This window comes from Sus scrofa, chromosome 13 (genome assembly GCF_054392235.1).
Source record: "Sus scrofa isolate SSC_HxYL_T2T_F1_AM1 chromosome 13, Sscrofa_HxYL_maternal_Yorkshire_Landrace_v2.0, whole genome shotgun sequence".
Classification (NCBI taxonomy): domain Eukaryota; kingdom Metazoa; phylum Chordata; class Mammalia; order Artiodactyla; family Suidae; genus Sus; species Sus scrofa.
This window is the reverse complement of record NC_139395.1, coordinates 84,198,037-84,214,878: the sequence shown is the minus strand read 5'-3', so window position 1 is coordinate 84,214,878 and position 16,842 is coordinate 84,198,037. Positions and strand designations below refer to the sequence as shown.

At 46.4% G+C, this 16,842-nt stretch overlaps 1 protein-coding gene across 4 annotated transcripts in view; it reads right to left on the bottom strand.

The window, feature by feature from the left end:
• Window positions 1–6,349: 6,349 nt before the first annotated feature.
• Window positions 6,350–16,842, bottom strand: part of RBSN (rabenosyn, RAB effector) — a 29,688-nt gene continuing 19,195 nt past the window's right edge. For 2 of the 4 annotated variants that reach the window (XM_084989521.1, XM_021069366.2), the window contains exons 9-12: window positions 15,602–15,688; window positions 12,652–12,754; window positions 11,345–11,449; window positions 6,350–10,387 (exon numbers count right to left, since the gene is read on the bottom strand). In XM_084989521.1, coding sequence (XP_084845647.1) covers window positions 9,251–10,387; window positions 11,345–11,449; window positions 12,652–12,754; window positions 15,602–15,688 — 1,432 coding nt within the window. In that variant the 3' untranslated portion in view covers window positions 6,350–9,250. Of the gene's footprint in view, window positions 10,388–11,344; window positions 11,450–12,651; window positions 13,786–14,408; window positions 15,689–16,842 lie in introns of those variants that run through there. The other 2 variants (XM_084989522.1, XM_084989523.1) reach the window with 2 other exon arrangements.

The window sequence follows — 16,842 nt, the reverse complement described above, 5'->3', positions numbered from 1 at the left end:
CCGCGCAGACTCACGGGAGAGTTCTCCCGGCGGGCGGTGCGCGCCGCGGAGCATCCTGGGACTTGTAGTCGCGGCTGGCGGAGCTTGGCTTAGGCCGGGGCGGCTGGAGCCAACCTGTTCTCTTAAAGAGTAGAATACCCTCTCTTGGAACGGTTAGGTTTTCACGCTCTGTGAATCGATCTCTTTTCCCTTCGCCAAGAGGACTTTGCCGTTTTATACGGCCTCAAGCTCAACCATTCAAACAAGCTTGCGAGTTGAGTTGTTACTAAGTGGGCTATTAACTGTCTGTTCAACCTCAAATATCAGTTTTTTTCTTTCAATTTGTCCAGTTTTCAAGTGAAGTTGGAACTGCACAATTTCTAACATTGATTTTTTAAAAGAGACCTGCAAAAGAAACGAAAAAAAAAAAAAAAAAGGAAAATTTGGGATCTTTCCCTTCCCAGATTAGCCACTTCAGAGCTCAGGATCTCAATTTCTTCAAAAGCAAAAGATGAATGAGACGCATTTCTGAATTCCTTTTTTTTTTTCAGTGCCGCACCCTTGGCAAATGCAGGTTCCCAGGCAAAGGGTTGAATCAGAGCAACTGCAGGAGGCCAGGGACGGAACACGAAACTTCGTGGTTCCTAGTAGGATTCATTTCCGCTGTGCCACAAGGGGAACTCACTTTTGAAGAATAATTTTGCCATATGTAGAACCTGGGGAAGGGGGTGGGAAGAATCTTCAACACTAAATATTTCACTCCATTCTCTTGCATGGTTTCTTATGATTGGTCAGCTGCATTACCACTATAGTAAGATGGTTAGGGTGGTTTTCTTTTTTGTTTATTTCAGGATTTTTGTCTTTGGCTTATAGTTTGAATAAGATATACCTGGGGGTGTGTGTGTGTATGTTTTTGGGGTTTTTTTTGGGGGGGGGGGTCTTTTCTAGGGCTGCACCCACGGCATATGGAGATTCCCAAGCTAGGGGTCTAATCGGAGCTGTAGTCACCGGCCTATGCCAGAGCCACAGCCACGCCAAATCCGAGCCACATCTGTGACTTACACCACAGCTCATGGCAATGCCAGATCCTTAACCCACTGAGAGAGGCCAGGGATCAAACCCGCAACCTCATGGTTCCTAGTTCTTAGGTTCGTTAACCACTGTGCCACCACGGGAACTCCTATGTGTATATTTTTGGTATTTATCCTGCTTGGTTTTCTCTGAGCTTCCTGGAACCGTGGTTCCGTAATTATAAGTAATTTTGAAAAGTTCTTTGCCATTATTACCTCAAATATTTTTCTTTCATCTTTTTTTCTCCTTCTGGTGTTCCAATCAGTGTTTTACCTCTGTTGAAATTGTCCCCATGTTCTATTCTGTTTGGTTTTTTGTTTGTTTGCTTTTTAGGGCCGCACCCGTGGCATATGGAGGTTCCCACACTAGGGCTTCAATTGAAGCTACAGCTGCCAGCCTATGCCACAGCCACAGCCATACCAGATCCAAGCCATATCTGCGACCTACACCACAGTTCATGGCAACACCAGATCCTTAACCTGATGAGTGAGGCCAGGGATCGAACCTGCATTCTTATGCATCCTAGCCTGGTTTGTTAACCACTGAGCCACAATGGGAACTCCTCTGTTTTTATTTCATTTTTTTCCCCTTTTCGTTTCAGTAGGGAAGTTTCTATTGACCTATCTCCAAGCTCACTGGCTCTTTTCTTGTCTGTCCAGTCAACTGATGAGCCCATCAGAAGCATTCTTTGTTACAGTGTTTTCTATTTCTAGCATTTCTTTTCAGTCTTTCTTAAGCATTTCCTTATCTTTGCTTACATTACCCATCTTGTTCTACATTTATATATACATGAATGCACCCACAGCATATGGAGATTTCTAGGCTAGGGATCAAATTGGAGTTACAGCTGCCGGCCTACACCACAGCCACTGCATTGCAGGAGCCAAGCCTCGTCTGTGACCTACACCACAGCTCATGGCAATGCTGGTTCCTTAACCCACTGAGCGAGGCCAGGGATCGAACTCACGTCCTCATGGATGCTAGTTGGGTTGTTACCACTGTGCCCTACAGGAACTCTGCATCCTTAATTATATAATGAAATCTCAGTAGTTTTAATCCTTGGGCTGTGTCATTGTGATACTGGAAAGATGATACTGTAATCCAGGTTCTTGTTCACGGCAGTTGAAGAATGAACTCTGCAAATACACAGGCAGCAAGCAAGCAAAATTTTTATTAAAGAAAAGCAAATAGCGGAGTTCCTGTCGTGGCTCAGTGGTTAACGAATCCGACTAGGAACCATGAGGTTGCGGGTTAGATCCCTGGCCTTGCTCAGTGGCTCAAAGATCTGGCGTTGCCATGAGCTGTGGTGTAGGTCACAGATGCGGCTAAGATCCCGCATTGCTGTGGCTGTAGTTTGGGCCGGCAGCTACAGCTCCAATCAGACCCCTAACCTGGGAACCTCCACGTATCACGCAGGTGCGGCCCTAAAAAGACAAAAAGGAAAAGCAAATAGCTCCCAGGACAGCTGGAAGGGGGAAGAAGAGCCCCCTTTTTCTATTGTCCTTTAGGGATTTTTCTCTCTTAAAGGTGGGGAGGCGTACCAACATGGGGTCCAGAAAGATGTGGTTTTCTCTCATTGGCCTTGTTTAATTACCTTTATCAGTCCTTGTCCAGTAGGGCTTGTAGGGTTGGAAATGTCCTGTTTAAGTTTTATGGGGTTTTTTGTCCTTTTCTTTCCTTAGATTAAGTCACCATTCCTCTCATTCCTTTTTTATCAGTTGAGGAGTGGGCTAGAGATTCACATTTTCTATAGTAAGCAAAGTCTGTGGGGAATTTGCATTCCCTATAATAAACCAAGTCCTCTGTGGATGTGTTACCGCCTGGAGCCCTTAAGCCACAAATGTTAATCAATATCCATATCAAAGCAATGTATGGAGGCCATGCTCCTACACTAACTACCTGAGTTAGTATTCTGCCTCATTTGGGCTGAGCTTCATGTTTCTTAATCCTCCTCTCTGATTTTGTAATATAATAAGAAATATATTTGTCTTTGTTTCCAGCACCTGGTCAGAGCTCTCAAAAACCCTTGTAATTTCTTTAATGATAAGAGTGATAGGAGCATCTTTTGTCATGTCTCCTTGTTTCTGTTCATGAAATAGCTCTGGAAAGACAAAAGGTGAAAAGAGGAATTTTGTTATAACAAGCCCCTTTCAGCCTTACCAGAGTTTGTGCTAATGAGGTTGGAAAGACCCACAGATGCGGGTCTGGTCACCAGGGGAACTGTGTGACTATTTGGTTGGCACTTTCAGCCCACCTCCCCATCCTCTGACCTCCGGGAAGGTGAAAGGGGCTGAGTAATCACTAATGGCCAAAAGATTTACCCAGTCATGCCTACTTAATAAAGCCTCCATTGAAAAACTTCTGAGGGAGTGGGGGAGCTCCCAGTTTGGCAAACACACCACGGTGCTGGAGAATGATGTGCCTGAAAAGGGCCTGGGAGCTCCACAACCCTTCCCGTATGTTGCCCTATGCATGTCTTTCATCTGACTGTTCCTAAATTGTATTCCTTTATAATAAAACAATAATCTAGTGAGTAAACTTTTCCCCTGAGTTCTGTGAGCCACTACATCAGATTATCAAAACTGAAACTGAGCTGGACCCTGTGGAGCTCCTGGGCACTCAAGCCTTTCTGTGTCCCCAATTTTTTGTGGGGAATAGGCTTCAGCCTCCATGACCTTCCCTTAGGGCAGAGACAGTTGCTAATCAGGGAACAGAGGGGATACAGAGACAAGGGAGGAGTAGTCAAGAAACAACTGTGCAAGAGTGGTAAAGCAGGATTAGTGGCATCTCTGCAGCGCCAGAATGCAGGTTTGATCCCCACCCCAAGCACAGTTTGTTAAAGGATCTGGCTTTGCCACAGCTGCACTGTAGTTGGAACTGCAGCTCTGATCTGATCCCTAGTCCAGGAACTTCATGTGCCATGGGCAGCCAAAAAAGGGAGGAAAAAAAAGAACAATAGTGCAGCCTGTGGGCAGGGTCCTAGTTCCACCTCAAGGGATATATAGTAAAATATCTCTGGCTCTTAGGCAGAGCTAAAACCCCCAACAAATGGAAGATGTTAACTACTTGATGAAGCATTTTTCATTCTAGAGAGAAGGTCACAGTTTGAAAACCTCAACCTCCAGAATCACAGATTATCGGGAGCCCCCCGCCTCCCGCCCCCAAGCTAGAGTAAAAGAACACAGGCCCTGCACACATGCTGATCCTTATCAGCAATCTTGCCCTTGAACCATTACCATAAAACCCTTTACCAGTCCTCTCAGGTGGGACACACAGTTGTTTTATAGTTTTTGCTGTCTAAGGGCTAGGGGTTGAACTGGAACCACAGATGCTGGCCTATCCCACAGCCACAGCAACACAGGATCTGAGCTGCATCTGTGACCTACACCACATCTCATGGCAACACCGGATCATCAACCCACTGAGCAAGGATCCTCGTGGATACAAGTCCGGTCCATTGTGGCTCAGCTATAACAGGAACTCCCTTTTTGTTTCATTTTTTGCTTTTTAGAGTTGCACCTGTGGCATGTGGAAGTTCTCAGGCTAGGGGTCAAATCAGAGCTGCAGCTACCAGCCTACACCACAGCCATGGTGACATTAGATCTGAGCTGCATCTGCGATCTACACCATATCTTGCGGCAATGCCAGAGGATCCTTAACCCACTAAGCAAAGCCAGAGATTGAACCCTCATCCTCACAGACACTATCTTGGGCTTTTAACCCACTGAGCCACAATGGGAACTCCTGGGACACAGTTTCTGAAGGCACATGCATGAGTTTGTTAACTCTTCCCCTTCCCCTACCAGATAAATGAGCTGTGAAAACCAGATGGGATTCCTGGAGGTAAACCCCTGAAAGAGTGGGGTGTCCCTTAGGCTGAGACCTCCAAGATTCATTCACTCCCGTGCTAGTCCACTCAGCATCCAGCATTTCATCAAGTGTTCTTACCAGCTGCCGCTCCAGTGGCTTCTGCTCCAGGTAAGCAGATCATGGCTGTAACTGCACTCACCTCTCCAGATTTCTAGGTGGCAGTAGGCCCTGCAAACTCAGTTCTCTGGTGGGTCCAAAAAAAAAAAATCACTGAATTTCAGTTCCACCAGCTTTTCCTTGTTGTAAGGACAGGAGTGACAACTTCCAAATTCTTTTGTGTACCTGAGCCAAAGCCAGAGTCCTTTCTGAAGTTTTGTTTTGTCTTGTCTTTTTAGGGCCACACCTGTGGCATATGGAGGTTCCCAGGCTAGGAGGTCCAACTGGAGCTACAGCTGCAGGCCTATACCACAGCCACAGCAACAATGGATCCAAGCTGCATCTGCCACCTACACCACAGCTCACAGAAACACCAGATCCTTAACCCACTGAGCAAGGCCAGGGATACTAGTCAGGTTCATTAATCATTGAGCCATGATGGGAACTGTTTCTGAAGTATTTTTAAAACCATGTGAGGCTACTGAAGATCTTTAGGCAGAAGAGTTTTTGACCTTCTGTTCAGAGGAGGTGCTTCCTATGGATGAAATATCTACCCCAGGTTAGAAACCTGAGTGTTTATACAAAGTAGGCCCAGGCCACTTGGGTGCTGGAGTCAGGCAGACCTATAAACCCTGTAACCTCATCACACTGACTTTTCATCTTTAAACTGGAGCTGTTGGGAGATTAAATGAGGTACCTATTAAATGATTAAATGAGGTACCTATGCATAATAACTGGAATTCTGTCTGGCCCACAATGAGCACTGAATATTACCTCCTCCTGGTTTAGTCCTGGGAAGTCTCAAACCTCAGAGTGATGTCAAGTTCAGAGACCCACTCAGCAGCTTCCAATCTCTTTTCTTGCTTCTGCTACCTTTGGACCAGATATTTTGCTTGAGCACTAACGACTTGTACCTGACCCACATGGAAACTTCTTTGCTACTTAGAGCAAAGTGAGTCAGGCAGGCTGGGCTTCCACCGCTGACTGGCTTTGTGACACCAGACAGGCCAACCTCTCTCAACCTGTTTCTTTAACTGACAGCTGAACACCTGAGGAACCACCCCAAAGGGTTCTGTGCTACCCCTGTGTGAGACAGTTCATTTAATCAACACTGCAGGAATAACTGAGAAGGTCTGAACCTGAACCCACATTTATCCTGCCATTTATCCTGTCAAAAGCCCAGGGACCTTGATTTTGTCCAGAGGACTTAACCACACAAGTTGACACATGAGCTGGGACTGTCTTCTGATACTCAGACGGTCTTTTAGAAAGGAGGGGAGGGGTGTTATCTGGTAATTCTCACCTACAACACATACTCACACACACACTCCCAACCACTAACATCTGTTCTTTTATTTTTTTAAAGTTTTCAATACAAGGCCTCAGAGTAGTGCATGCAAATCAATGACCCTCAAACTCTCTGTCACTGTCAGATGACCACCACAATCTGCTACCACAGTCTGTGACCTGGCAAAAAGACAAGCTTCTCACCCAAGTCCCATCACATAACTTATGCCAACATCCGACCTACAACATGGCTGTTGATGACTCAGGTACATTTTAGTATCTGAATAGAAAAGACACAGTGAGCAGCAAGTATAATGAGTAAGTGTCCTTAGTGTATTAGACAGGGAAAATACAAACACAGCATAAAAGTGAAAAGCCAGCTTCATTTGATGCCTGAATCCCCAAAGTCTCTTCCATACATGCTCTGGGTCTAGGGACATATGCCAATGCTGTATCAAGGACTTGCTCATTTTCTGATAACATGGAGCTGTTTGCATTGAAGGAATGCAGGATGAGTGAAATATTCACATGAGGCAAGATCTTGAAGTTATGGTGGCAATCACAGGTCATCTTTTCCTTGATGTTAACCAACCCCTGTAAATACAACTTTGTGCCCATGCGAATTCCAGGAAATGGTACAAATCAGGGGTAGAGAATTCTACCTCTTGTCATGCCTGTGACTATATGAGAATATAACCATGGGAGAATTAAATGGAAGAATTCATGGAAAAATACAGCCATGGAAGAATTCAATCACATCAGAAGGTTTGAGTCCAGAAGGGTTTTAGTTTGTTTTAGTATATTCAGTGATTTTTTTTTTTTTAAGTTTAAAAACACGTTTCTTATGTGCGTGGTTCTCGATTCTCTTAGTTAATTACTAACTGCCACTAGCAGTTGATTTCAGGGAAAGGCTATGTTTGGTAAATTGGTCTTAATTGAAACCACTAGCTAACTAAAAGAGATGTATTCTCATTAGAAAGGAAATTATGAGGGAGAGCAGCATTTAGCTTCTGGAACGACCTGCTTTTGGTGCAGAGAGCTTCCTTCTCTTCAGTCAGAGAGAAAAGACAGATGAGCAGGTAGGAGCATGCAGCCCATCGGTAAACCCCTCTAGAGTAACAGCATGAAGGGCAATGACCTTGAGTAAGAAAAGACACATGTACCAGACAACATTTTAGATGCCTAAATGCCAACCTCCAAAAACCATGACAAGCAGCAAGGTTGGTAAGTGGTGGACCTTAGGACCCCACTTTACATTCCTTTGTGAACAGAACCCAAATGGCAAGTGTCGTCCACAGACTCTCCACCCACCCACTACCCATCCCCACACCCCTGCACAGGACCTTTCTATCCAGCCAAAGATCCAGCAGGTACTAAAGACATGTGAATAGTGTCAATACAAATATAGATTATTTTTATACCACAATGTTTTTCAGACATTCTCAAGATCAACAGGGTTCTTCACAGAATGTAACAAAATGAATTTCAGCTCTCACTCTACTAACCAATGAGAGTATCACCCAGAGTTAGTTAAGGGGTATAAAGTGACTAGTGGTCATTAGTTAACAAGCATAATTGCAGGAACTCTACCCAAAGCTGAGTACACTTGGGTTTCATGATGTCAGATGTCAGTTAAGGGTTATGTTCCTGTAAACCTAAGCACCAGAACTAAATCAACAATTTCCCTTTTTGCCCTCAACTGGTGAAGAGTTCAAGTACTATGGTTCTACTAGAATGATCCTGGGTTGTGCCTCTTTCAAACATTTCAGCTTCTTATTACTAAACACTGGTAAGGAACTCACCAGTGCCCACGGTTAGGACAAGATGAACCAGAAGACAAGAAGGCCCATCAATTAGCCTTGGAAGATATTTTAATTGACCTTCTGACTCAGGAAAGCATCAACTTCTCTAACAATATTCCTCAAAAACTTCCTGATCATCAATTCCTGAACCATAGACTGGGCCCACTGAAAATGCCCCAGAGTAATTTTGCCAAAGCTCTACAAGGAGCTTTCTCCAGGGACAGACAATTGTCCCAGCAGTCATTCAATTCTACAGAGGGACACTTGGGTAAAGCCTATTCTCCCAAAGTATACTATCTCTATCAACTCAAAGGCTAACCACTCCTATTTTCTTTCTTTTCTTTTTCTTTTTTGTCTTTTGGCCCACTGCATTTGGAAGTTCCCCAGCCAAGGATGAAACCCTCGCCATAACAGTGACAACCCTGGATGTTTAACCCACTGGGAACCCATAACCACTCTTATTTTCTATAAAAAGTTCATCATCAGACTCACAGTGATACTTCTGCCCTAGGAGCTTAACTTCCTGAAAGAGAACTCAGAGTAAGAGGGTAACAGGCCCTGGTGAAACCTCACCCCTCTGAGAGGTGCTGGGCTTTTCTGGGTCTAAACTGCTGCCTTCACAGCAATCCCTCCCCAGAAGGGCAAAGGAAGCCCCAGTTGAAAGGGACTTAGCCTCAGGGGGACAGACTTCTGCCAGAGCAGAGGAAGATTTAAAGGACTCTAGCTTGTCTGTCTTGGCTAAAGGAAGGGTCTTAATATAGGCTGCCCTATAATACTGCGTAAGGACCAAACAGCAGGCAGGAACAAATGGAAGCACAAGGTGCATGGCAGCCGCTTCTGCCCGGGGCCCTACAGAACTGCATATACTATCTCGGCAGTGAAAATTTAAAGTCCCTGCTAAAGGGAAAGCCCAATGAAAAGCAAAAAAAAAAAAAAAAAAAAAACAGGAAAAACAGCAAACGTGTGCTGATTCTTCCTGTTCCACTTCCCATTTTTTTATTCAACTATGGTGGAGAAAGCTCCAGGTGCACAGCACGAAGCAGCAGATTCCTCCCCCACTAACCTGTGTGCATCTTAAACCTCGCCCACTTCCTTCTCCATGAACCTCAGCAACCCTCCCCACAAAGGCACCCCACCCATCGAGGTCAGTCGGCGCCCTTCTGTTTGGCCAGGGTGCGCTTCAGCTCCCTCAGGTTGTCGGTCAGCACCTCCACCTCGTCCAGGCGGCCACACTGCTTGGCATCAAAGATGTACGCCTTGATGTTGTCAATCTGCTGGAGAAGGAGCTCCTCCTCTATGGGCTCCTCGCCCTCCCGCCCACTGTCGCTGTCCACCTCGAAGGGGTTGGTGCAGGGGGCTTCCTCGAAGGGGTTGCCAGGAACAGGAGGGCCTGAGGGCCTCTGACTGGGATGCTCTTCTTCTTCATCGAAGGGATTGGGGGCTGGGCTGTCAGCATCAGTGAAGGGATTTCCTGCCACCGCCTCCTCCTCCTTCTCCTCAAAAGGATTGTACTCTTTGAGGATGCAGGCTGAAGGGCTGAGGGAAGGCTCTGCAGCAGTAGGGCTGGCTGTGCCCTCAGCTGAGGGGATGGGGAGGTCTTCCTCATCAAAAGGATTTAGGGAGGGCGCCTCATTGTGTTGGAATGTGGTGCTCTGGGGGGAGAATTCCTGGCCAAGGGCTGGGGGCCCAGACCACACTCTGAGGGGCTGGAGAGCTGAGCTGGGTGAAGGGGTCTTGGGGGCTGTGCTGCTCGGAGACGGGGAAGAGCCCAGATCCAAAGCATGAGCAAGGTGGCTTCGAGGCTCTCTGCCTGGCTCCAGGTGAAAAGGCCTGACTTCTCGGAAGTCCAGGGATCGAGTCCGCGTGTGCAGGGATGCTGCCTGGCACTGTTCCCTTTCTTGTTCCCGCAACCACAGCACCTGCAGCTGTTCCCGCTGCAGGTCCTCCTCCTCGGCCTGCCTCCGGGACAGCTCGATGGCCTTCTCTGTCTGCTGCTGGTCATATTCATCCTGCAACTGGCGCAGGTTCTCCTGCAGTGTGCGCACTTCATCTGCCCGGCCTGCAGCCTTAGCCTGCTTGATGAAGGACGTGATGTTGTAGATCTGCTGGAGGAGAGGGTCCGAGTCCTCACTTTGCCCCTGACCTCCTGACAGCGGGAGCCAGCCCTCAGCCTTTCTCAAGGGAGTAGGGCCCCCTCGAAGGGACACCACCTCCCCATTGGTTGCATGGGACACCAGGTCACTCCGCCTTTCCTCAAGCCTTCGCTGGGATTCCAAGGCAGCCTGGGGAGACACAAAAGCCGAAGAGAAGAAACATGGTCACCAGGCCAACACCAGCCACACCGCCAGTCACCCTCTTTGGTCCCACTACCCCTGTGCCAGAGAGATGGCGGTTCCCCACTTCAGGACTGAGATATCCAACTGCCAAAATCAAATCATGCCTTTTAATTGGAAGAATAGGAGGGACAAACCCTGATTTTCAAAATTAAAATAACAAATAACAGGAGTTCTTTGGGGGCTGAGCAGGTTAAGGATCCAGCATTGTTATTGCTGTGGCTCAGTTTGATCCCTGGCCTAGGAACTTCCACATGCTTCCCGGGTAGCCAAAAAAAAAAAAAAATTAACCAGTAACAGTGAGTTAAGGGATAAGCTTTTCTCAATCTTAGATTCACTGGCCATACACTTGCCTTACCTCTGAGGTCTATTTCCACTATTTCCACTCATATACACTAGAATCTCAACCAATTTTTTGTTTTTCTTTTGACCACGCCTTCAGCATGCAGAAGTTCCCAGGCCAGAGATTGATCCCATGCCACAGCAGTGACGATGCCAGGTCTTTAACCCACTGCATCACAAGGGAACTCCTCATATAATCTTCAATGCACATATTACTCTCTGTTTGAAGCTGCATATTCCAAAGTGTTCTACAAAGAACTCCCTGGTGTCTGGGTCTCTGCAACCTGTACCGGGGGAAGACTTCCAGTCTCTAAGGTATTCTGGACAGGAGGAAATCGGTACAACCTCTGAAAGAAAAATAGGACCTGGGGAGATAAACAAGCAATTATTCTGGTTTCTAAAGATGAGAGTCTAGTCAGAACAGAAGGAAAATGTCAACTAGAGACGGTGACAGGTTTTGACTTAGGACAACCTCACAGGACGTCCTGGGAGCCTTCAAGGCCCCAATGCACAAGGGAGCCACAAGGAAGAAGCCAGACGCCAGCGTCCCCAGGCTGCCCTCACCTGTCTCTCCAGGATCCTCTTCCTTTCCATTTCCTGCTTCCTTTTCTTTTTCAGTTCCTCAAACTGTTCTTTGGTTGGCAGTGACATTAAACCAAGCAATTTTTCCTGTAGGCAATCACAATTTTACACAACTTTAGTCAGTCCTTTCAGGAAAAAAATGAAGGGGAAGCTCTATAGTGAGAGACCACTTCAGCGAAGCTGCTCCACCCTGGGACAGTGCTGTTCATTAGCAGTAGCAGGGATGGGCCCAACCGTGAAAGCGGCCCAAAGCAAACTTCCTCATGGGCTGGCCCTCATGAAATGATCAACATCAGACATCCAACTGAGTCACGTTCTCAGTGAGGCCTTTTCCTGCCAGCCCTGGGGACATCTATAAGCCTCCATCTGAGCCCTGCCCCTTCCTTCTTTAGGTTTCTCCCCAGCACTCTTCGTCCTCTGATGCCAATGTATTTCAGTTGTTTCTTATCTATCCGCCCTCTAGAATGTCAGCTTTATGAGAACAAGAATGTCTCTTTATTCACAGAAGGACACCCGGCACCTATGACTCTGCCTGGTACACAGCAGGCACTCATCAAACAACTGGCATAAGTCACTAATCGAGAGGAGGAAGGGCCTCACTGCATTAGGCTGCTGGAAAAATGATCCAATAGGATGCTTAGAACTCTGTCAGGAGCCCCAGGGGATTGACTGTGACTCTCACAAGGGCTCTCTGAGGTAGAAACAACTCAGATGCAACCACCTAGGTCTAGTCTGCCCCTGAACAATCACCTGTTTCCTCCTAGCCAACAGCGTAGGAAGAGTGCCAGAGCTTATCCCAAAAAGGAAATGCTACATGCAAGTATGTCCATCAGGCAATACTCACAACAGCAAAAAATGGAAACCTATCAAACGCCCAGTGAAAGGGGAACAGTTAAAAAAGGGTGGTGTACAGAGCAAGGAGACTGCTATAGTCATTCAAACAAGCTATTTGGGACTATATAAAAAAGTGTTTAGAATATAAAATTCAGTGGTTAAAAAGACAAATTTGCAAATATGCACTAATTATGATTACTTTATGTAACCAATGCAAATGGAATAAAAAAAAAGAAACTATATCAGCATGAGGCATAATAGTAGGGATATAGAACTAAAAGGCGTATTTACTTTTCTTTGATATCCAGATTTTTCTCTAGATGTGGCATATTGCATCTATAATCTTAAAGAGTAATACATGTACAAATACACCATTGGCCCAGTCTGCCTTCTGAGCGGCAGATGAGCAGGAGAGGCAAGCATGCCATGTCTACCCCTCCCCTAGATAGCTTTACCTGCACAAAAAGTGTAGCTGAGTATCTGATCATCCTCTGCAGCCGCAAAGTGTTTGGATGTGGTGGAGGGTCCTGCTTCACGTCTAAGGTTAAGATCTTCTTACTGAATTGGAACAAACACATCAATGTAACAGGCGCTACCAGCCTCAGAAACCTGAGTTGCCAGGCTTGCATGCCAGCGACGTTTGCGAAGAGGTGGGTGAGAGACACCACTAAAGTGTCCTTGGAGGCAAAGCCCGTTTCTTACCCTGTGGCTGTATCCAAGGCCCCTAACAAGCACGGGGTCAATGACAAACACTCAGCATTGAAGCACTGGCCACAGGTGCAGGGCCAGCATGTGGGCAAGTAGCCTGTGCAGTAGAAGGGTCCATGCTTAGTTTAATCTTCTGTTACCACTGCCTTATAGTCTTAATTGGACAAGGGACCTACAGTTTCATTTTGTACCAGACCCTGCCAATTATGTTGCCAGTCCTGCATGCTTAGATGGACAAGTGTCCCACATCCGCTGAGTCACTGTACTTCCTACCCTGCAAAGGGCTGATCTAACCCCACAGCCAGCACACAATTAAAAAGCAGCTGTCAGAGTTTCCTTGTGGCACAGCCAGCTAAGAATCCAGCATTGTCACTGCAGCAGCTTGGGTCACTGCTATGGCTTGAGTTCAAAATTTGGCCTGGGGAGTTCCCATCGTGGCTCAGTGAAAACAAATCTGACTAGTATCCATGAGGACGCAGGTTCGATCCCTGGCCTCGCTCAGTGGGTTAAGGATCTGGCGTCGCCCTGAGCTGTGTGTAGGTCACAGACGCAGATCGGATCTGGTGTGGCTGTGGCTGTGGCATAGGCCAGAGGCTACAGCTCCGATTTGACTCCTAGCATGGGAACCTCCATATGCCGCAGATGCAGCCCTAAAAAGACAAAACAAAACAGAGGGAGTTCCCGTCGTGGCGCAGTGGTTAACGAATCCAACTAGGAACCTTGAGGATTTAGGTTTGATCCCTGGCCTCGCTCAGTGGGTTAACGATCCGGCGTTGCCGTGAGCTGTGGTGTAGGTTGCAGACGCAGCTCGGATCCCGCGTTGCTGTGGCTGTGGCGTAGGCCGGTGGCTACAGCTCCGATTCAACCCCTAGCCTGGGAACCTCCATATGCCGCGGGAGCAGCCCAAGAAATAACAACAACAACAACAACAAAAAGACAAAAGACAAAAAAAAAAAAAAAAAAAATCTACAAAAAATAAATGCTAGAGAGGAAATGCAGAAAAGGAAACCCTCCTACACTGCTGGTGGGAATGTAGGTTGGTGTAACCACTGTGGAGAGCAGTGTGGAGGTTTCTGAAAAAACTAAATACAGAACTGCCATATAATCTAGCAATCTCAGTCCTGGGTATATATTTGGAAAAAATCCTAATTCGAAAGAATACATGCACCCTTATGTTCACTGCAGCTCTATTTACAATAGCCAAGACATGAAAGCAACCTAAATATCCATTGACAGTGTACTAGATAAAGATGTGGTATACACATGCAAAACAGAATATTTCTCAGCCACAAAAAAGAACAAAATGGGAGTTCCCATCATGGCTTAGTGGAAACGAATCTGATTAGTATCCATGAGGACAAAGGTTTGGTCCCTGGGCTTGCTCAGTGGGCTAAGGATCCAGCATTGCTGTGAGCTGTGGCATAGGTTGCAGACGAGGCTTGGATCTGGTGTTGCTGTGGCTGTGGTGTAGGCCGGTGGCTATGGCTCCAATTTGGCCCCTAGCCTGGGAACCTCCATATGCTGTAGGCTATAGCCCTTAAAAAAAAAAAAAAAAAAAGAATGAAACAATGCCATTTGCAGCAAACTGAATGGACACAGAGATTATCATACTAAGTGAAATCAGACAAGAAAAGGACAAAGATGAGATCACTAACATGTGGAATCTAATAAAAAATGATATAAAAAACTTATTCACAAAGCAGAGACAGACTCAAAAGATTTTAAAACCAAACTTATGGTTACCAAAGGGGGAAGGACAGATTGGGAGGTTGGGATTGGCATATACACACTACTATATACAAAACTGTTTGGTAATAAGGACCTACCAATAGCTTGGGGAAATCTATTCAATACGCTGTGATAGCCTATATGGGGAAAGAATCTGAAAAAGAGTGGACATACATGTATATGCATGGCTGATTCACTTTGTTGTACACCTGAAAGTAACACAACATTGTCTAAATCACTTATATTTCAATAAAATTTATTAAAAAGAAAAAAAAAAAAAAGGCAGCTGTCCACCTGAAAGAATCTGTGTTTCCATCCTGGCCTTAGCACTTCTGCTAGCTGTGGGGCATTCTCTCACCAGTAGAATGGGGATGTTAATCCCTACCTCACAGGGTATCTCTGATAGAATAAAAGAGCTACTCTGGGAGTTCCTGTTGTGGCACAGCAGAAGCAAATCTGACTAGGAACCATGAGGTTGTGGGTTCAATCCTTGGCCTTGCTCAGTGGGTTGAAGATCCGGCGTTGACGTGAGCTGTGGTGTGGGTCACAGACGCAGCTCAGATCTAGCATTGTTGTGGCTCTGGCATAGGCCGGCAGCTGCAGCTCCGATTGGACCCCTAGCTTGGGAACCTCCATATGCCACAGGTGTGGCCCTAAAAAGACCAAGAAAAAAAAAAAAAAAAAAAGAGCTACTCTGTTTGCAAACAGCCAGTGACTGCAGTGACTGATATACATCTGGTGTCAACCAGCTCCCATTCCTTTAATAATAACGAACATTAGAAATCCTTAACCAAGTTACTGAGACGCACTGAGGGCCAAAGCTGGCAGCTCCTTAGCCTCCTTCTCACACAGACCTGCTGTCACCAGGACTGGGGAAGCTCAGGTCTGCTGGTCACCCGCCACCTCAGGAAAACAGCACCTCTTCCGTTCAAAGCAGCAGGTAAAACAACACCTGACAACAGACCTTACCTCAGAGCATCTATTAGCTCATAGACTTTCTGCACTTCCACTCGAAGGTCATTGGCATGTTCCAGGCTGTAGGTTGTCTCTCCAGCACTAGGGAGAAATCACAGAGATGTTTGCTCTAAGTTTCACGGCACTGAATGGAGAGTTTGGTGTAAAAGAACTCTACAGGTTTAAGACCTCACAAAGGGGGAGATGGTTAATTCTCTCCAAAAGAACCTGTGTGGAATGTGTGCTCATTCCTTCTCAGAATATTATAACTGGCAATCAACAGGAAGCTGCTTTTAATTTGCAGATATTGCAGGGACACACTAGTGCCAAGGCCTATGAGGACCAGCTCCTAAGCTGGTCGCCAAAATAAATGTGACAGAATCTACTTCAGCCTACTTCCTCTGAATAATTTCAGCGCATCTAATAAGATGTATGAAGCAGTTTACTGAATGAGCTGGTTACACTACATCAGAGGAGAAGGCATGCTGATTTTCTCACTCAAAGACTACTCAGGGAGCAGAGGAACAACAGGAAAGCTGACCAAGGACTCCAGGCCACAGCCCACATGGCACTGTGTCAGTAGCCCCTGCTCTGGGTCTTATGGACAACTGCTCCCTGTGTGAGAAAAGCACCTGGACTCCAACTCAAAAAAGGAGGTGACAGGGTACAGTTCTGCCCAGGGTGGAGGAGGGGACACCCGGAAGGCCAGAGGAGTAGGGCAGTTACCACAGAGAAGGAGTCATTTACAAGTCTGCCACTGCCACTAGGCTGTTGAATTTCAAGTGCAGGGACAATGATTTTTCTTTTCTTTCTTTTTTTTTTTTTTGTCTTTTTGCCATTTCTTGGGCCGCTCCCTCGGCATATGGAGGTTCCCAGGCTAGGGGTCCAATCGGAGCTGTAGCTGCCAGCCTATGCCACAGCCACAGCAATGCAGGATCCGAGCCACATCTGCGACCTACACCACAGCTCACGACAACACCAGATCGTTAACCCATTGAGCAAGGGCAGGGATCGAACCCACAACCTCATGGTTCCTAGTTGGATTCATTAACCACTGCGCCATGACGGGAACTCCCGATTTTTCATTTTTTTATCCCTAGTAATTAGCACAAGGGACAAGTTTAATCAGTATCTACTGAGAGAGAAACATTTCAGACCATCTCTCAGCTATTAACCCAGCCTCAGCAATGGCCCCTTAACTCCCTGAGGCAACAGCAATTTAAGTTCAATAAGCAGAAAAAAACTGCCCTGTTTAC